Source organism: Setaria italica, chromosome III (assembly GCF_000263155.2).
Source record: "Setaria italica strain Yugu1 chromosome III, Setaria_italica_v2.0, whole genome shotgun sequence".
Classification (NCBI taxonomy): Eukaryota; Viridiplantae; Streptophyta; class Magnoliopsida; order Poales; family Poaceae; genus Setaria; species Setaria italica.
The window spans coordinates 1,905,971-1,926,802 of NC_028452.1; the positions used below are offsets into that span (position 1 = coordinate 1,905,971).

The 20,832-nt window shown below is 45.2% G+C and overlaps 4 protein-coding genes across 4 annotated transcripts; 1 reads left to right on the forward strand and 3 right to left on the reverse strand.

The window, feature by feature from the left end:
* The first annotated feature begins 1,457 nt into the window (after nt 1–1,457).
* On the forward strand, nt 1,458–5,401 carry LOC101757920 (uncharacterized protein At5g50100, mitochondrial). Its single transcript, XM_004960165.4, has 8 exons — nt 1,458–1,700; nt 2,162–2,292; nt 2,950–3,057; nt 3,681–3,737; nt 4,425–4,490; nt 4,676–4,736; nt 4,949–4,992; nt 5,100–5,401. Exons 1-8 carry the CDS (start codon nt 1,571–1,573, stop codon nt 5,133–5,135), a joined length of 633 nt encoding a protein of 210 aa, XP_004960222.1. The 5' UTR covers nt 1,458–1,570; the 3' UTR covers nt 5,136–5,401.
* Nucleotides 5,402–5,507: 106 nt separating this feature from the next.
* Nucleotides 5,508–8,480, reverse strand: LOC101759278 (ubiquinol oxidase 4, chloroplastic/chromoplastic). The gene is made up of 9 exons (XM_004960169.4): nt 7,964–8,480; nt 7,694–7,874; nt 7,464–7,557; nt 7,228–7,343; nt 6,929–7,037; nt 6,766–6,834; nt 6,393–6,464; nt 6,256–6,303; nt 5,508–5,895 (listed from the first exon to the last, which is right to left on the reverse strand). The coding sequence occupies exons 1-9, from the start codon at nt 8,083–8,085 to the stop codon at nt 5,741–5,743; spliced, it is 966 nt and encodes a 321-aa protein (XP_004960226.2). The 5' UTR covers nt 8,086–8,480; the 3' UTR covers nt 5,508–5,740.
* A 3,760-nt stretch (nt 8,481–12,240) lies between these two features.
* Nucleotides 12,241–17,003, reverse strand: LOC101758617. The gene is made up of 5 exons (XM_022824851.1): nt 16,619–17,003; nt 16,449–16,521; nt 15,281–15,345; nt 13,713–13,822; nt 12,241–12,812 (listed from the first exon to the last, which is right to left on the reverse strand). Exons 1-5 carry the CDS (start codon nt 16,730–16,732, stop codon nt 12,545–12,547), a joined length of 630 nt encoding a protein of 209 aa, XP_022680586.1. The 5' UTR covers nt 16,733–17,003; the 3' UTR covers nt 12,241–12,544.
* A 2,211-nt stretch (nt 17,004–19,214) lies between these two features.
* On the reverse strand, nt 19,215–20,416 carry LOC101759686 (ethylene-responsive transcription factor 7). The gene has a single exon (XM_014804818.2). It carries the CDS (start codon nt 20,033–20,035, stop codon nt 19,454–19,456), a length of 582 nt encoding a protein of 193 aa, XP_014660304.1. The 5' UTR covers nt 20,036–20,416; the 3' UTR covers nt 19,215–19,453.
* Between the last annotated feature and the right edge of the window lie 416 nt (nt 20,417–20,832).

Here is a 20,832-nt window from a genome sequence, read left to right on the forward strand (position 1 = left end):
CCGCAGAGCGTGCCCATCAGTCCATGAGCTTCGCTATCGGTCTTTTTCACCATGTCGGAGCTGCTTCTGATGCACCATGGTGTTTGAGTGATTGAGTCTTAAAAACACTTTTAATACTTATAATCCGATCTTGATAGCCATGTTTCAACGAACAAGCTTTAATACGAGGGAGCTCCACCAGGATGGTGCATAGCTAACGACACGATACCAGATCCTACCAAGTTCTAACATAAACATGTAAGCAGGCATAACTCTGTATAGTAAATTTCTTTAAATTGTTTCAAAACGGTATTGAAAATCGTTAGGATTTGAAACCAAATGTCCCTATGATGTTAATCGAGTAAATTCTTCGGCTACACTATAGCGACGAGCCAAGCTGACGATCACAGCAGCAGCAGCTGCTGTAGCTTCAGAAATTAAAAAAAAAAGGAAAAATCCATTTACTACCTTTAAGTATAGGCTATATCCAAAAAAAACCCCTTAAACAATAAAAAGGTTTACATAGCTCCTATTTTTGCTAAATCATATCAAATCACACCTTATAACACATATTTGAAACCGCTTTGCTGATTTGGCTGGTTTACAACCGATCTTGCTGATTGGATTGGCACGTTGGCAGTCTACGTGGCAGGTTAGTCTTTGTCCTCTCTCTCCAGCCAATCCATCGTTTTACTTGTCTCGACGGTCTCGTGCCCCTCCCATCTCTATCTCTGCTTTCGCCTGTGCCCGCCTCCGCCGCCTGCCCATCTCTATCCCAGCAGCTCACGCTCCCGTGCGGCACTTGGCCGTGCTCTGCCGCCTCTTGCCGCGCACTGTTGGCTCCAAGGTGTTTATAATTCTGTCCATCCCATGAGGTGTTCCATGAATTGCAGGCTTGCAGCAATGGGAAGGATGTCACCAGGGGCAATTTAAGCAATTGCAACAAATTAGGCCTCAGGTGATTCATCTTGTAGGAATCTCTTTTGTGTAGGATGTGATCAGTACAGGAGTGCCTGATCGGTCAGCAATCGCTTGTATCGCTTCACAGAAAAAAGAGCCATTTGTGCTTTTCACTAAGCTCCATCTGTCTGCTCCTTGATCCTTTGGCCTGGATGTTCTGGCCGGTAGTGCAGAACCAGAAAACGGGGACAGGGATGGCCGCCGGTGACGGGCAATCGAAGGGGGAACATACACGGGAGAGGGGGCAATCTGAACCCAAACTTACCTGCCACGTAGGACTGCTGACGTATCAATCCTAATCAGCAAAACCGGCAGGTAAACACGCCAATCAGCACAACGGATTCAAGTATATGTTAAAAGGTGTGATTTGATGTTGTTTAGTAAAAGCAAGGGGTTAAGTAAACCCTTTTATTGTTTAGGTGGTTATTTGGACGTAGCTTGTGCTTGGAGGTAGTAAATTGATTTTTTTTCCCAAAAAAAAAGAGCAAAAGCGAGGGGAAATTAGCGGCGCGGAGGGAGGCCGCGGTGGAGCAAGGGCGGCCAGGAACCAAGCCCATTTGAATCGGTGGCCGCCGCTGCGCCCCGGAGCCTCCTCGCTCGCCACCCGCTCACCGGAGACAGAGAGAGGTCGATGGCGAGTTCGCTGGCCCGCCTGGGAGCGGCGCTGCCCCGCGCGCGCCCACGTCCCGGCGCGCGGGTCCTGCCACCGGGGCGGTGGGACGCCGCGGCGCTCGGCGCCTCCCGCCGCGCCGCGCCGAATGGTAAGAGCAAGCTGCCAATCTCGTTGCCCTCGATTAGCTCGTTAGCGGTGTAGGTTGATGGGGGATTGGTGGAGCGTGCTTACTCCTGCTGTTTTTAAGTCGGATACTTCGATCAGAATTGGTATACTAGGTCTGGCGTTGTTTTTGGGTTGGGGAACTGCTAGCTTGTGATGCTTAATCATGCGTGGAGAACTGCAAAATTGGTAGTCGATTAGTTGTTAGCGGTGTGCGTGGCTTGATCGGAGCCTCTCTGCCGCATTATCTGGTCATTAGGGGATCATTCGTGCAAAGTGATTGAGATAAAGCACTCAAACGAGTCGCATTTTGATGCTTGAAGAAGCCCACAAAACTATTCCATTTTTGTTTCCTTCATACGTACCAAAAATTTGTTATTATTAGGTTTATTTTAGGACTATGCTTTTACAAAGTTGATCAGGTTTTTAACGCGAATTAAACCTCAGTTGGCAGATGCCAAGTTCATTCCGATGTCAAAGTAGCCCCTACATCGGACCTGAAGGATGGAGACAACTCATCTAAAAATTGGAGGATCAAGATGCTCTATGATGGTGATTGCCCGCTCTGTATGCGTGAGGTATGTCGCACAACAAATGGTTCCTGGGAGAAGTTATGCCACAGCACAATCAATGGTGTCTAAAATATTCAGAATGTAGTGATATGTTCGTCCTGTTTTATTTAGTTGTTTGAGTACTTTTTCCAGCGAGATGATCTGCGGATGCCTAATCAATTGCTGGGAATAGGTGGCTATGAGCTCACTGATAATTGGAGAGAACAAATTAACCAACACATGCTGTCGATATATTCCTGTGTGAACTCAAGTGACATTTGTGTTCTAAAAAAATGCCTTTTGCTGTCAGTTGTATACCTCACATAATGTAAATTCTTTTGTCTCAGAAATTTCACCAGATATATGTTTTACCTTATATCTAAGACTTTCAGCTGAGATACCTGAACCCCATGTCTTCAGGGACACTCAGTAAAGACCGTGGAATTGTGTACCAGGAACCTTAACATTTTAGGACCCTCTCAACATCATTATCCATGCTATGATCTTAATGTGCAGCAGTAGTACTATCTCATGGAAGTCAGATACATTGACTTGTATTTTGACGAATTTGGATAGATTTCCGTCACTTATAATTCCGGTTACGGCCAAAATAATAGACTCCCGTTGTGTTGATACAGATAGCAGAAACTAAATTTGCTTGTACTTACTCTCATGTTTGTACAGGTAAACATGCTGAGAGAAAGAAACAAATCCTATGGAGCAATAAAGTTCGTTGACATAAGCTCGAAAGATTACTCTCCAGATGACAATCAGGGACTTGATTATGAAACTGTGCGTATTACTCCAATTTACAGATTCTATTTTGTTTTTGTTTCCTCAGTTTATGCTTTCTCATGAATGAAATTGATCATCTCAAGTTTGGTTTCCTAAATGCTATGATTCAAAACAACATAAGTTGCTTGGCACACACATAGATAATCTGTAGCAATTTATGGCATGCACTGAAGACTGCAAAAATTTCTCCGCATGCAATGAAATGGATTTTGACCTTCCCTGTCTTTGCTTAAAGTGCATGCTTCTGAAGTTTTCCTGGCTGCCATTTTGTACCATGCACTGTTGTTCTGATACTTTAGCTACTTATGTTTGTAAATTCTTGATGGTGCTTAGTATGCTAATTTCTGTGCTTCTGTGCTCTCTAAAAAAGTGGAAAGCAGTATTGAAGCATGTCGAGAGCCTGATGTACCTCACACACTACTCCACTGCTACAATATTGCTTGGTTTCTGCAATTCAGTTTTTCAGCGAGCATAGTAGCACGAATCTTCAATGGAGTTTAGTGAAACCAGATTCAGTGCTAGCATTATGTTTTGTGGCTAAATAGAAAAATGCAGGAGGAGCTGAAGTATCATGTGATTTTGTTTATCTTTTCTCAATCAAATCATTCTCTGCATTTCAGGTCATGGGAAGGATACATGCCATTCTTTCAGATGGAACTATTGTCACAGATGTTGAGGTATGACATTACATTATGTCTTGAAGTTTTGTGGGATTTTCTTTTCCAAAAGCAGAGGCTACCAGCTTGCTGCCGGATAACTAGGATTGTAAAACAGAGATGTTCTGTAGCTAATGAAAAGCATCAGTTAAACATGGAATTAATGAATGAGTAGATGTTTCACTACCAGTCTACCGCAGACCTTTAATACATCTGTTTCTCCTGCGGTCACCTAAATTCTCTGTGTTGGTGCGTAAGTGCAAGCTTTTGTCCTTGTGTTAATGAGTCCATACCATGTTAAAAAATCAAGATTGTTAACCTTTAGTGTAAAGCAAATTCATGCATACCATGTTAAAAAATCAAGATTGTTAACTTTTAGTGTAAAGCAAATTCATGCACTAAAATTTTCTTGATGAAGTCCAATGCACTCTTGCATGCAGAGATTATAGTCATTATCATTAGACTGTTACAGTCATTGTGCTAACTGTAGCGAATCATGTGCTAAATAATTTACAGTCGAAGTTAATCTGACCTTATCTTCAAGAATTAGTTTGTCCCACTGTTCCAAATTATAGTGCCAACCCAACAGAGTATGAGTGTAATACTAAAAATAAAAGGCTGTTCTTATGGGCTGCTGTAGAATTTAGTTATATTTAGTCTGAGCATCAGTAATGCTTTATGCGAATATTTGCTGCGTTGTAATTGCAGGCATTTAGAAGATTATATGAGGAAGTAGGACTTGGATGGGTCTATGCTGTTACTAAGTATGAACCTGTAAGTTCACACTTACAGAGAGCAAAACATAGGATCATATTGTTTCTTTGATTTCAGAGGGTTACCATTCAGCTGCTTGCTTTTTATATTCTAGTAGCAGAACATTTTCTTTTTCAAATGACACAAGTTTTATCGTTGCACAACATTTGTACTTCTTTTATTCATCTCCTCCTGATACTCTGCAGGTAGCTACCATGGCAAATGCAGTATATGGTGTGTGGGCGAAATACCGTATGCAAATTACAGGTATGTTAACTTATGACATAACGTACATTTTTTCCCAAATGCAGTATATAACCAGTAAGAACTTTGCACATTGCTAACTTATGACAATGTTCTTCCAGTTGTTGTGGTAGTCCGATCAAAACTATTTTAATGAACTTAACTGCAAACGAAGTGTACTGAACATTTTGCATTTTCTTGAACAAATTTGCTCATTTTTTGTCCCACTATGACAGGTCGACCTCCGCTAGAAGAGATTATGGCATCCCGAAAAGCTGCAGTAAGTTGGTCCTCTAGTCATGAGTTCGTTTCCTCTGCCAATCATGCTGGCTGTGTGAATGAACATATCAGTAGCTTCAGTTTGCTGATGACATTGTTCCTCTGCAGGGCGAATGTAAAGATGACAAAGTATGCAAGATGTGAGCCTGAAAATGTTGGTCTGCTCTGCTGCATTCCTCACCTCTAGCTATGCTTAGATAGGCACATACAGAGACTTAACACTAAAAATAATCGTAGTGGTATGAAAAGAATGGAGAATAGATTTTATAACAGTTTGTTGAAGTAAATAATGATGCAATTGTACACTGTACCGGTTTGTTGAAAAGAGTGAAGATATTTTATGTGAAAACTTCCACAAACTGTTCTCGTTTTTATCTTAAGCTCCGCGACTGGATCGCACCATTCCTCCATGGGAGTCGTCTACGATGCCTTTTGGACACCGTGCTCATGAACTTTACGATGCAACGTTCTATGTATGACATTGGCAGCACAACAAGCGATTCAGCAATGTTTCACTAGGCCCGAATTGAAATCTTTTCAAACGTAAGATATTTGATGATGTCGTGTAATTGCATCTACACTGACTTCTGTAGTATGACACAAAGGTAAAAACAAATAATAGAAGGACGACTATTTCCTAGTTTAAAGGGGAAATGGAAAACAAAAGGAATATCATCAAAAATTTGTATACAGGTCTCGGTCTTTACTTTGTAAGGGATTTTTTGACACAATCCACAATACCTTCACAATCATTTTTCGGGTATTACACCTTCCGTATCAGCTTCTAAGCAGTTCTGTGTTGAGTGAGGAGAGCGAAGACTTCCATCCGTTTGACAGGCCTTCATTGTCTTGCAGTGCTCTGCCTCATCGTCTCTTATATTGACAAACACATCATACAAGTTATCTGCAATGGAATATGGGAACCGGTGAGCACTTGCAACCTACAAGTCTTATGGCAGAGAAACAGGCAGGTCAACTCAATATCTTGTTAATGCTGTACAAATAATTCAAACCAGAGGGCCAGAATCTAGTAAACGAGGAATCAAAACAAACATTTTATGGACCCTAAATTATGTCTTGTCTCAGTAAGTGGCGGTAACCAACAGATTTTACAAAGAATTTATGATCCCTTTTAGATGGAGCAGTGAAACTAATTTCACAAAGTGCAGCTAACATGTTTAGTTCCAACCTTCTGAAAAAGTAAAATAAAATACTAGAAAAAGACAGCTGTTAAGGGGGACAAATTGAGATATGACAAATTTACCTATTTTAGGCCTCCTAGAACATGGAACTCTTGCTGTCTGAAACTCATCTGAGGGGGCAAAACAGTAGGAGCAATTAGCACAGATATCAATAATCGATGCATAGCATCAAGAACAACGAGTCCATATAAGGGCTCACCAAATAAGTAAAGGTCCTCGTTCAGGTAATAGTTTAGAGCTGCCTCTGGAGCTGGTAGTCTTTTCAACTCCTCTGTTGAAAGGAAACATATATTTTACATCATTGAATTGGAACTGGAGGTAAAATGATTTAGCAGCTTTGCTAATTACAAGGTGGATCTCGAGACTATTAAGACAAATTGTTTGAATAAGAGAAATTAACCGATAGAAATGACTTTAGTGTAACTAGATTGAAGGATGATGGCTTAAAATCAAAAACAATTTGGCCCTCACTGCCTCACAAAGTCACATGAACAAAATATTAAACCATGTGTCCATGTTCCACAACCAGAAGATCGTATAAAAAGCTCATTAAGCCATTAAGGCAGTCTTACCTTCATGGAGCTTGAGAAACTTGTCATAAGTTGAATACGCATGTCTCTCCACACATTCAGAAAAATGATCTGTATTTTGATTCATAGGTGCAGGCATCATCATCACAAATGACTATGGTAATAGAAAACAGGCTTTTATTTCATAATTGGTAAGAGTACTTACATGCCATTCTTGGGCTCAGCATGTACATCCCAACAGTCATGAAGTAGTAAAAAAATGCCATGAACCGAGCAAGGAAACGATCAAAAAATAAAGCGTTGCCACCCAATTCCTGATATGAGCCAAGAGTTTAATGATAAGTAGGATGAATTCATTTAAAGTAATGACCTGATAATAATATGGAAAACAGAATATGCAAGCTAAGAGAACAAAAGGAAGGCACGGTAGAACTTTCAAAGACACCGGTAGGAAGCTCTTGCACACATGAAATTTACTAGTGGAAAGGAAAGATTGAGACATACTTCCATGATCAAGAGGTGATGGAACTCGTTCCAGCTTTCAGCGAAGTGAACCTTTATATAATCAGCTCTCCTCGACCAGCCAAAGGTCTCATACAAGTGAAGCACCGATATAAATGCTGTTCACAACCAAGCAGACTTAAAACAAGCACTCAATTGATATGGCAGAAATCAACACTGCAAAATTTTGTAGGGGCCTTCAGGCCATTGTTTGCAAGCATACAAAACGGAGCCCTCACCAAAATACGGCACCCTAGCAATCGTCTCCAGCACAAAAAATCTGGCGTAGCTCCGGTCACGGTAAACACCATTGAGTACCATGATCACCGAATCCTGCAGCAGAATGAGTAGCATGTAAAAGTAAAACCATCGAGATATATGGACACAGCATATGAAGCAGCGCTACAGGACTTCGAGGGGGAAAAATGAGCTCAGTTATGCTGGAAATCTGGGTGCTGACTTGTATTACCGTGAGCAAAATGTTGACCGACTGCTCGAGCTTCACCACCCAGCCCTCATCCGATGGAACCATCGGGTCGTCCGCTCCGTCCAGCGGCGCGGCCTCCCTCGCGGGGAAGGACTCCTCGACGGGCACCTCCGTCTGCTGTTTCTCCCGCTGCGTCTTAATCGCCTCCGCGCGGAACCTCCTCCTGCACAAGCCGGAACAATCGCAGAAAATGAACACGACCGCACGAGGAAGGAGGATGAAATCAGATCGCGAGGGGGTTGGCGCGCGTACCACGTGGCGACGGGACCGAGGCGCGGGTCTGCGGCGCGGCGGCCGCGGAGCGGGAGGAAGCGGGCCGCGGCGGCGGGCAGCGCCACGGGGAGGGGCGGGATGGAGGTGGAGGCCACCGCCATGCTCGCGCCCGCGATTCCGTGTGGGTTTTGGGAGGTTTGGTTTGGGGGAGTGGAAATGGGATGTGTGAGCCGCGCGGCGCGAGACGGCACGGCAGCAGCGAGCGGCGCGGGATGGGCTGGGGAAGAAGACCGAGGGAGTGGCCGAGCGGCAGCGGAGCGGGTATATTCCCGGCTGCCGGCGCTGTTTCCCGTGCTTGTCGCGGCCTTTCTCCGCGAACGGACGGAACGAAGCCGGCTATTTGCTGGCTAGGCGGCAGCGGCTGCCGACCTCCGTCCGGCTTCGTCCCGGCACGAAGGAAGCGCGCGTTGTGGTGGGCAGGCCGCAGATGACTGGTTGATCGTTTCGCTAGTGGCGAGTTCGTGCCGTGGCGCGATGCGCTCCGTTCCTTTGCCGCTAGTGCAGCCTAGCGTTCTGTATCGCTGGAGCGCAAGGAACTCGTCGCCTTCGGGGTGTTTTTGCTGCGGGATGGATCATTGGGGCGGTGCAGATCAGATTCCAGTGGATTCGGCTTGCGATCAGTCAAACGAAAAGCCAGCGCGAAAGCACGGGAGGCCAAGAGGGACCGGACCAATCGCCGGGTACCCGCTGCCACGGCCCACAGCATTGCGGCACGGGCAGAGACGCTGAGGCTTTAGCTGCGCCGTCGACTTCCTTTTCCCCATCTACTACTCAGAGGAGAAGAGCGGGCGATTTGCAATCTCGCCGATTCCTTCCCTCCAGCACCGGATGGGAAGGGATTTGGTTTGAAAGTGGGTGCGGTTGTATAATACCTACCTACTTGTGCTGTAGTCTAGTAGATTGGATGAATAACCAGGGGTGCTCGTGGGGCATCGAACTGGGTTATGCTCCCATCCAAGATGGTTGTCTTGCTGCAAGCCTCGACGACGGCGATGGCGGTGTCGGCATCACCGAGTTCTTGGACGATGTGGCTTGGAGGTAATGGCCTTCCTTTCGAATGTGAAAGGGAAGGAGTTTTGTGTGTCTTCTTTAGGTGGTTTCTTCCTGATGAGAAATTCGTCGGGACTCTCTTGTTTCCTTCCAGTCTTCTCCGGTGGTCGGCATGTGTGTGGTGTACGACGACGGTGTTTTATGCCGGGTATTTGGCACCTTTGATATTTTCTTCTGTGTTGGTGCTCCGCGGCGCTGTCCGCCAAGCCCGATCAACTGATATTTTTCTCCAGCACTTGTAACCATGTCGAGTCTTGGGGCATTGGTTACTAGTGCTCGAGGAGTCTCGGGGCGACCGGTGTCTGATGCTGGTGGCAATAAAGAGACGGTTTTTTGCCATCCGTCGGTACGTTCAACGTATCAACGGCCCGTTTTTAGCGTGCCGCTGATGGGATATTTCGTCGATTTGTGATGCGGCTTCGAACAACATGCTAGTTTGCCTTCTCCACCGTGGGAGGTGGATAAGAACTGGGCTGCGGCAACAACGATCGGTGATGACGAAGGCCACTAGGAGCTCCTTCCGAGGATTTCTGTGTAATTTTTCTTGTATTCAGGTATGCCCTATTAGGAGGCTAGGTGTCAAAGTACTTTATTAATAAAATCCAACCCTTTTCTAAAAGAAAATTTCAGATGAAATGAGTCGCTCAAAAGCGATATAATATGTTCCGCTCGCAGAACGTAACGTTCTGAATTTCTGATGAACAGGCAGCACAGATCGAAGAAAAAAAAAACGGGGGGCAACGTGATACTGTTTGACAATTATTTTTAGGGGGTGTTTGGATACGAGGTGCTAAACTTTAGCAGGGTCATATCGGATATTCGGATGCTAATTAGAAGGACTAAATATGAGCTAATTACAAAACTAATTGCACAGATGGAGTCTAATTCGCAAGACGAATCTATTAAGGCTAATTAATCCATCATTAGCAAATGGTTAATGTAGCACCATATTACCAAATCATGGACTAATTAAACTTAATAGATTCGTCTCGCGAATTAGACTCCATCTGTGCAATTAGTTTTATAATTAGATTATGTTTAATACTCTATCAAAACATCTGATATGACATATGACAGGTGCTAAAATTTAGCATGGCGTTCTCAAACACACCCTTGCTCAATGTGATATTTATGTAATTAGTCATGGTTGAGCCTATTGCATGTGGGCCCCACCTCCTAATGGTTCTAGAAGGTCCGGACTAAGGGTGCGTTTGGTTCCCTTTGCTTATTTTTAAGCAAGTGTCACATCAATATTTAGATACTAATTAGGAGTATTAAACATAGGCTATTTACAAAATCCATTACATAAGTGGAGGCTAAACAGCGAGACGAACCTATTAAGCCTAATTAATCCATCATTAGCAAATGTTTACTGTAGCAACACCTCATCGGGTCCAGTGCGCACGGTGGCCCCCCTTGCCGCGACCCAGGTGGGATTCTATCACCTAATAGTAATAGATTTTGTAAATAATCTACGTTTAATACTCCTAATTAGTATCTAAACATTGATGTGACACTTACTTAATAATAAGCAAATGGAACCAAACCAGGACTAAACTCTGGCGTAGCCCCCTTGGAGAGCAGAAAGATTTCGATTAGTTTTGAATTATATATTGGAAAAAAGAGATATGGCTTCCGGAAGTGAAGAGGGAATAAAAAGATCCTTCACATCATGGGCTACGTGGGTTCACGTTTGATTAAGCTCTGATAATATGTACGTGTACATGTTACTAATTAATTAGGGCGCCTGGCTCTAGAAGCTGGCCCACCTGTCATTGCCCATACAAGGTCCCATCAGATGTATGGTACGGTTAGTTTTGGACTTTGGTTCGCATACAAGCTGGTTGATTAGAGATAAAACCGAATTGGTTTTAACAAGCTCGCGTAGCTCTATCTCAACAAATAGTGGTTTCTCCCTTAAGCTGGCCCCACGTATCATTGATAGTATGGCCTCGGCACATTACACGCTAGTTGAGTTCTAAGCCAGGTTGTTGCGATTGCCAGGATTCGTTTAAACGCCGAGAGCTAAAGAGGTAAGCGCGTTTTGGAGATAGAATCCAGATTAGTTAAACACGCATGGATGTTTCTTGGCCGAGGGTCAAAGATGATCCCCTGCCTGCCTATATAAAGAAGCGAGGACCCCTGGCGAGAAGCACACATTCCATACGCCCAGGCGCTCACGCACGTCCAGAGACAACTGCAGGCCGCCTACCGTACGCGTAGCTGGAGCCTGCCAAGCGCTGCCGCCGACGAGGAGCAAGCCTCTCGCTGCGCCGACGACTCCGCCCGCGTCGCTGACTCATCGTTCTTCGATCAGCAGCATGATTCGTTTCCCTGCCACCGTGTCTCAGGGTGAGCAAATAGTGCATGAGTTATGAGCATCATCGATACCAATCCCACGAGCCTCGCACGAGTTCTTGCCTCGCAGAGAGGATGAGCATCATCGAGCCTCGGCATCGTTCCTCGGCGCAAGTTCTTTCCTCGTTAATGACAAGTGACGCCGGAAAAGGTATTCTTTGCCCTGGTTACCCGGGAGCAAAAATATATATCATCTTGCAACGTCCAAGTGCTCCGCGGTACACACATTATACCATACGTGTAGTACCGACGAGGCTAGACGGGATTTTAGCCAAGTGGCGACGAGGCGAGGTCACTACTCCACCAACACGTCTCAAATAGTGGGATCGGACACTATTTTGCCGGGCACCGACGAGGCGAAAATAACACACATGTCCATGTTGGATGAAGCTGGGCTATATGACTGAGCACAGACAAGGCAAAAGTCACCCCTTCATCAATATATTTTTCCGTTTACTACGACGTGGCGATGGCGCTATCATGACTGGATCTCGGCGAAACACCGAAACAAAGACACCCACATCCTACACTCCATGTTCCGTATGTTCGATGAGCAGATGAACATTCGACGACGACCATAGAAGCGCAGCTTAATCAGAGGTTTTCCGCAGACTCGCTCTACGGATGTAATTAACCGGACGCGCCCAATAGGCCCTGGGAATCTGCGAATTACACGATCTCTACAAGATAGACCTCTCCTTAATCATCGACGCTGAAGACGAGATAAAGATATCGAGTCATGTATTTTGTAATTTTGTAAAAGTAGGTGTTCTCACGAATGTGTGCATATGTCCCTATGTTTTATTTTTATTTTGTCTTCGTTTTGTTTTCACGAACAGATACAACGGTAAGCCAAAAACATCTGGCTCCACAATGCTGTCTCAATTCTCAAAATAGCATGGCAGAAAGGAAGTATATCTTGGACGGGCAAGCTGAACACCAGCAGCAGTAGACAGGTTCCCTGTCTCTAATCCATCAATTAGTTTTCTCCGTGTCACAGCTGAATCCGCAAACTGCGTGCATTATGACCTTAAAGCTACAAAAATGAACCACCATTGGGTTGGCACTACCTCCTACTAGTCATACGGTCTGTTGCAAAGCATATGGACTATTATGCACTCGCTACTACACATCATAGTCCATCTATGTACTTCATGCGTTGCCCGCTGCTGGCTGAGCAGTATTGCTAATGTTCGCAGATGCCCCGCTGCTTGAGGGGGCGTCAGTGCTTTGAGCCAACGATCGATGGGCGTCCTCACTCTTGTTCTTGGACGCTCTTCTGAGCCTGTTTTTAAGTCTATTGAAGGGCCGCCAGTGCCATCTACCTTGTGACTTCATGTGACCCATCATCAGCTTTTGTTGCTCTCTTCGGAAGGCCCTTCGAGCATACCAAGCTCCACCACGCCACCCTAGCGCATACCTGACAGTTCCAGAATAACATATTTAGGCCGATGCAAGGTTGCAAACAGACAGACAGTGTGCTTGATTAGTTACTCGCATAACATTGTCATCAGATGGTTGTAAGTATGAAATATCCCCAAGGACTGTTACATGAATAAAGTGGAATAGCATAACTTGCAAGATGCTATGGTGGAAATTTAAGTTGCGATCAGTAGTACATGTGGGAACAGGTTCCACAATCCATACCAAGTGCGTATGTGTGCAGCACTAATTCACCAGACCCGTGAATTTCAAGTTTAGGCTATGACTATATACATGGCAACATCACAGCTAAAATAAGAACTTTAAGTACAACCTGGCGCAGTCCCAGTGGTGCCATAGTAGATAATAATTGTCAGTGTGTACAGTGCACTGTGTAGTTGAAAATAATTGGCAGTGTGTACACTGTACGAAATACTTTTAACACTTGATGTTGCTCTGAAATAGTGGGAAAAAGGTTCAAAACTCAAAATCAACCAAAAGCTAGCCTGAGAGTAAATATACTCCTCTACCATAGATGAATCAATTACCGATTTTGATACCTTATGGTCAGTGGGGACTCTACCCATGTATCAGCTACAGGACATGTGGATATAAGCTGATTAAGCCTTAGAGCATTATAAATATACTCCTCTACCACATATATCAATGAATCAATTACCAATTTTGATACCTTGTGATCAGTGGGGACTCTAACCATGTATCAACTACAGGACATATGGGTATAAGCTGATTAAGCCTTAGAGCATTATAACCTTATGTAGAAAGTAAGTGACATGCCAGGTCATAGAATAAATTACATAAACTCAAAGGGTAGTACCATCCAACTGTATAATAGCGAAGAAAGCGGTGAAGTTAAATATCAACAGCAAGAACATACCCAACCACCATTGTGGTCATCGCTGTGGCTACACAAGCTGGCGTGCTAATATTGCTGGAAGTGACAATCTTTTTTATCTCTTCATGTTCAACTTTGTGATTATCCTTCAACTGGTAACAGATCAAGAAATGGTAGAATATAAATATAATTGAACTATAATACTCAAAATATTTCTGGAAGTACCTATATAAGCAAAAAGAAAGTACAGGTGGTAAAGTAGATAATGATCCAAATCCAACCATTAGAAAATTTGCAGGCAAGGTAGTGCAAGATGAAAACCTAAAGCACCATTTTTTTTTTCTTTTGCTGGGGTCAGGAATGTATGGTGTTTGCAGTCACCAGCAACATCAGAATGCAATGAAAACTATAAAAAAAAAGAAATAGATAGAGACATAGTGAAGAGCAAGAGAGCATGTTATCCTTATTATTAACTTCACAGCAAGGTATATTGCGCTGGAATACTAGGTGTGTCTTAAGGTGGTATTGTAATCTGTGGTGGACTCGCCTTCAGAGATATTGTTTTAATCTTCCTTTTTAATACAGGACATTTGCCTATAAGACACTAGTAAAATGTGCCCTGTCTTATTTTTTCTTGTCAGTGAAGTGTCCTACACAGGCCTGGTCCTGAGGCAGGGCGAGCGGGGCGGTCGTCCCAGGCCCCCCAAAATCAAGGGCCCCTCGTGTATATTCGTAGACACTCACTAGTTATAGTACAGTACACTAGCTTGCTGCATCTTGTTTGTACACAGTCATGTAGATTGTAGAATTCGATACAGAAGGCTGAGGTACATGAATATGATAAATTGTTCTTTGATATTTCCTACTTTGATTGATGATGATCAACACAACAATATTGCTCGTTCATTACAGCAGGCCATTGATGATTGATTGGACATTTAGTAGTGACAAAAAAGAGAAAAAAGGAATCAACCTAATATTGATTGACAGAATCTGCAAGTTTTGATGGACAACCGGTGTTCATTGGTTAGAAATCATCATCAATGACTTCAGTAGTTGTTAGAAGAAAATTTTGAGGTAATCTGTATAAAGTGTTTGATTGTAGATACGAATATTACTTTTGGATGTAAAGAGTCCCTGTCTAGAGTTTTATCCCGGGGCCCTAAAATCTCAGGACCCACCCTGGTCCTGCAGACAAAAAAAAAATAACAATACGCTACAGCCAAATCACGCAAGTGTCACGAGACCAATTTTCCTTTTAATATAATAGACAGTTCTCCTGCAAGTTCGTTCCCAGAGGAAAATGTTGCGGTGGAAAAACACATGTGTCCAATCTCCTATGTTCTAATTTTATACCTACTACTTTCAGCTTCCCAAAATTTAGGTCCAGAGAAGTATCATAGACAGGGGGAGAAGATGCAACGCTGTATTCAAAGAGTAAATAAGAAAGTTCTAAAGCTATTTCTTCTGTGTGGGTGCATTTGTGTTGAGTTTTTGTTACTCTTCCTTTTAAAAAATTGTTTTCGAACTGGTGCTCTCTCTTTAATGCAAAGATAATAACTCCCCTATCTTCAAGAAAAAAAAGGGGGGATTTCAGCTAGATAGCTTACAGAAGATTCAATTGACTCAAGCCTCCTGTCAATCCTTGATTGCTGCACATGGCGGAGTGAATAACCTACAGTGAGAAAATTCACATTTTAAATCAGAATATTACGAATCCTTTTGATAAAGATATAAAACATTGGCAGCCACATGATATACAAATGATTCAGAAAAAATGGACACTAGTCACATTATCCTTTGTCAAATCCTTAATGCAGTACAAGAAAGAGAAACTCTTAGTTGAATAGACAAGTGACTTGACTTCAAATTTATCAATATATGTTTGAGGGGCTGTTTGGATATGAGGTGCTAAACTTTAACAGTGTCACATCGGATGTTCGGATTATAATTAGGAGGACTAAACATGAGCTAATTATAAAACTAATTGCAGAACCTTGTGCTAATTTGCGAGACGAATCTATTAAGCCTAATTAATCCATCATTAGCAAATGATTACTGTAGCACCACATTGTCAAATCATGGACTAATTAGGCTTAATAGATTCGTCTCGCGAATTATACTCCATGTGTGCAATTAGTTTTGTAATTAGCTTATGTTTAGTACTCCTAATTAGCATCCAAACATCCGATGTGACAGGTGTTAAATTTTAATAGGTGTTCCCAAACACCCCCTGAATTGATCAACATCGAGTAACCAGAGGGTGGAAAGCGGATCTAGTGACAGTTTAGAACAATTTTTCTATGTTTGAATCGATCGACATAGAGCAACCAGAGGGTGGAAAGCAGATCTAATCACAGTTTAGAGCAATTATCATACAATTAAATTAGGGAATTGGCAATGAATCTAACAGCAAAGGCCATAAGCCATATGGTCCTAGGAAAAATGGGATACAAATAGGTTCGAAGTTTCCCAACTCAACCTCCCTGCAGAATGCCAGAAACAATTGCTTGATAACAGTTCTGATTTAGACGTAAACTTATCCCTACCAAAATGAGTGTTAACAAAGCTGTGGCCGCACATAAGCTGCACGATTTCAACACTCCCTCCCACAAATACAGCCTAAAACTGATCGAGAAACCCAGCCTGATGATGAATGAAGCTGAACCTCCAGGCTCTAGATTTCCACACATCACCCACCGAACATGACCAATACTGAAACCCAAAGCACCTGCTGAACTGCCAGAGCACGAAGCTGCAGGAAGGGAAAGAGCGTACCGGCCCACGCCGTGAGGACGGAGGCGACGGAGGTGCCGACGGTGAAGACGATGCGGTGGCTCTCGAACACTTGCTGGCGGCCATCGGAAGAGCAAGCGCGTCAGCGAATCGACCAAAATCACAGCAGATACGGGGGCATCAGGGAGGGGGAGGCTAGGCTAGGTCGTCACCTTGGTGGAGAAGAAGGTGTCGCGGACGGCGGCCCAGGAGTTGGTCGCCCGCCTCCGGATGTTGGGGAGCGTGAGCAGCGCGCGCCCCGCGCCGCCCAGCCGCCGCACCACCATCGCCCCCCGATCTCGGTGCTCCTCGCCTTTTCGGGAGCTGCTTCTGCTCTGTCTGGGGGTGGGGGATTTCGCGTGTTTTCGGGGGGATTCGGGAGGCGAGCGGCCGAGTCGGCTTGTGCTTGGCTTCCCCTGTTTCTCCTCGCCTTCACGGCGGAGGGAGCGCGACCAACTTGCGGGGTACGAAACGAACGGGACGAACGCCGGTGATGCCGGTTGCGAGTTGCGGCCTGCGCGTATCGAAACCCTACTATTTACTGGGTAAGAAAAGGAAATCGTCCGACAAAAGAAAACGGGGAATTCGTATTTGAAATTCGAATCATAGTACTTCACACGGCGCCAACAGATCAAAGTGCTGCCAACTCGTGTAATTCGAATACGATCAGATAAGACATTCATGTGTCCGTGGCTATATGTAGATTTCATGCGAATTTGAATGTGAAACCGGTCCTAGCACAAGCTTGCAAAATTGGAATGCACAAGCTTTAATCAGCTCGAGGATTTGCTGCAGAAAGCACCGGATCTCAATCAGTTAGGGACAGTATCAACATGCTATAGAATATTCGGGGGGAAAAGAAAGAGAAAAACTATAGCAGTGCCTTGCTCTTGCAACATATACGCCCATGTACAGAAAAACTTGCTCTTGTATAGTACACCTACTATGCTGTTCTACGCATTTTTAAATAATCAAACCCATATGCGCCCATGCCAATCCATTAAGTCGAGGTAAAGTTTGTATTTGAAAGTTGAAAACGCATAGTTTTTTAATTTTTAGCAACTACGGCTGCATCATAAATCAAAAACCGATACATATGTGTGAATCAGCAATCCGTTCCCAGCATGTACATGTACATGAGGAAGTTGATGTGGTGTGGAAGAGGAATGACAAGAGTCCTTTGCACGTTGGCTGCTCGATTACTTTGAAGCCATGAATTGTGTTGCTCACTGGTTACGCTTACAGGAGAGAAGACTAACTTAAAAACACCTCAGCGATCGGTTTTAGTAATGCAGAGGCGATAGAGGAAAACAAGATGCAAAAAATGTTATGCTCTGTGGGAAGTGGGTGTTATGTATCTAAGGATGACAGGAAATGACTATGACCATTTACTACATCGATTGCAGCGCATAAATGAACAGTTGTGGTGTTTTTCAGTAGTCAGTGGCTTTTGTACCGTCGTTTTTTTTATTTTTCTTTTCCGTGTTCTTGTCTTTGATTTTTGTCTGCTTTCCTTCTAATAAAAATTCGGCAAATCTTTTCCCATCCGTTCAAAAAAAAGTGTAGCTGTCTTTTCTTATCTTACCGTATGCATACCTTCTTCCTCGAGTTAAGACCAACGGCATGCAGCACAATACACTATGAAGTTAGGGGTCTGGGAGAAGGAGGCATCAGGAATTGCTTTAGTTTGGTTGTCACGGGATCTGGCGCTTGTAGCCTTGTTTTCTTTGCAAGACGCTTGCTTGTCTTCGGCCATGGTAGCTCTCTAACCAATCGCACTGGTTTCAATTTAGCTTGGCCACTGATCCATGCACATTACCTTCTGCGTTGCAGGTTCCATCGAACCTATACGAGCAAGGCGTCGTCAAAGAAAATGCAGAGGGGCACGATAATCTTGGTGTCGTCCACCTGGCTTAGAAGATTGTATGATCACTAATGCCCCTGCTGGAGCCGAAAGTGATGATGTTTCGCCCTCTAGCCCACAGCATCATACGTCAAGTGGCAACTGCACTCCATGACCCATGATAGATATTGGTTGCCCGAGGTTATAAATCATTCATTTGCCTTTCAGAAAACATGAAAATCGTCTACAATGCAAGTCTTCTTCTCATCTAGCTCTTCCAGGGCCGCAGCTCCTGTGTTTGTTGAACTTGCAGTCCGCACAAGATTTACGTTCGATAGCAGCAGTGTTGAAATCGATGGGTGGGACTCGGGCTGCAAACAAAACACGGATAACATTCTCTCTCTCTCTCTCTCTCTCTCTCTCTCTCTCTCTGAATGGATTGTATGGATTGCTTTCATCTTTGCAGCTCCTTTTCTTTTCAGCTTGGTTCGAATTGAAAACATGGTTCCATTTTGTTGCCTGACAGCAAGATTCTGGTTGGGCGACGGTTTGATTACTTGCAGCACTGGAGCTGGAAGATGGTATCAGATCGAAATACAAGAGACATGAAAAAACCGATAACTCTCGACAATCTGACCTGAACACTGCAGAGCTTTGCCGAAATCATCCATGTATTGCCATTCTTAGGGGGTGTTTGGATACGAGGTGTTAAACTTTAATAGTGTCACATCGGATGTTCGGATGCTAATTAGGAGAACTAAACATGAGCTAATTATAAAACTAATTGCAGAACCCTGTGCTAATTCGCGAGACGAATCTATTAAGCCTAATTAATCCATCATTAGCAAATGGTTACTGTAGCACCACATTGTCAAATCATGGACTAATTAGGCTTAATAGATTCGTCTCGTGAATTACACTCCATCTGTGCAATTAGTTTTGTAATTAGCCTATGTTTAATACTCCTAATTAGCATCCAAACATCCGATGTGACAGGTGTTAAACTTTAACACATGGTTGCCAAACAGGCCCTTATCGCGTACAGAATAGAAGTACAGGCTCTATCTCGAGCACAGCTAAGTCAATCAGAATCTCGTCAAGAAAAGAAGACCAAAGCAAAATCGCCTTCTCTTTTTTTGCTGTTTCTGTTGGTGGATCCTATGGCTCAGAGCCGCAGCTCCGTGCAGAGTTGGAGGCCGTGGTCTTCGTCCACCGGCGCCGGGAGGTTGAGGTCGAGCCCGAGCGGCGCGCGCGACCGGACCGTGGAGGCGTCGTCGCCGTCGTCCACGACGGAGGCCGACGAGGCGCAGTCGCTGTGGCAGTCGGCCTCGGGCGCCGCCTTCCGCGGGGGACGCGGCTTTACCAACCGCCTGCTGCTTCGAGGAGCCACCGCCGTCGTCCCTGCCGCCGCCCTGGGCTGCGCCCCACGGGGCCCGCTGGAGGACTCGACGGTGGAGCTGGAGCTGCACGTGGGCGCGGCCGGCGCCGGCGCGACGGGGCGTGATGCCAGCGGGAGGCGGGAGGCGGCGGAGGGGAAGTTGGTCCTGGCTAGGGGCCCGCGCAGGGTCCGCGCGGCGACGTCGTAGGCCCGCGCGGCGGCCTCGGCGGAGTCGAAGGTGCCGAGCCAGACGCGCGCGCGCTTGGCCGGGTCGCGGATCTCCGCCGCGAACCGGCCCCACGGCCGCTTCCGCACGCCCCTGTACCGCGGCGCTGCCACCGGCACGGCCGCCGCCGTGTCGCACATCATCCTATCCTGCTTGTTTTCCGATCAGCTAGCTAGCAAGCTACCCGATCAGAAAAGGAACAACTCCTCGGCGCGCCGCGCGGCAAGCTGTTCGTCGTTCTGAGCTGAATTGAAACGCGCGGGAAAGCGGCGCTGCTGGCCGAGCCGTGAAGCGCGGGACGACGAGAGGAGGACGGTGTGGTGTGGTGTGGTGTGGTCTGGCCGTGGAGGGGGGAGAGGCGGGGGGTAGAAGAAGGCGTGCGAGGTGCGGTGGGGGGAGGAGACGCGGCGCGGGCTAGCTTTGGGCAGCCGCTTCCCACCTTCCCCACTCCCTCTCGCCTCGCCATTATACTTTTCTTTTCCCGATTTGATTTCCTCCTCCGCGCGACGACCGTCTCCGAGTTCACTTTGTGCTCCCCGCGTCTCGTTGCGGGGCAGCAATAACACGTTTCGATTTGTTTTTCGGGGCTGCTGCCATCTCGCGGGTCGCTGTGCTGTCCACTACGTGGAGCGGACTCCGGCCGCACCAAGCAAAGCAAAGCCCCTCGCATTCACCTCGCACCGTCTGATCTGACGCAGGATTCGGATCCTATCATCCGTGCTGCAACTGCAATTCAGGAGAAGGTTAAGGTCTGGTTTGGTTATTTTTAGCACGTGTCACATTGAATGTTTAGATACTAATTAGGAGTATTAAACGTAGACTATTTACAAAACCTATTACATAAGGGGAGGCTAAACGGCGAGACGAATCTATTAAGCCTAATTAGTCCATGATTTGATAATGTGTTGCTACAGTAAATATTTGCTAATGATAGATTAAT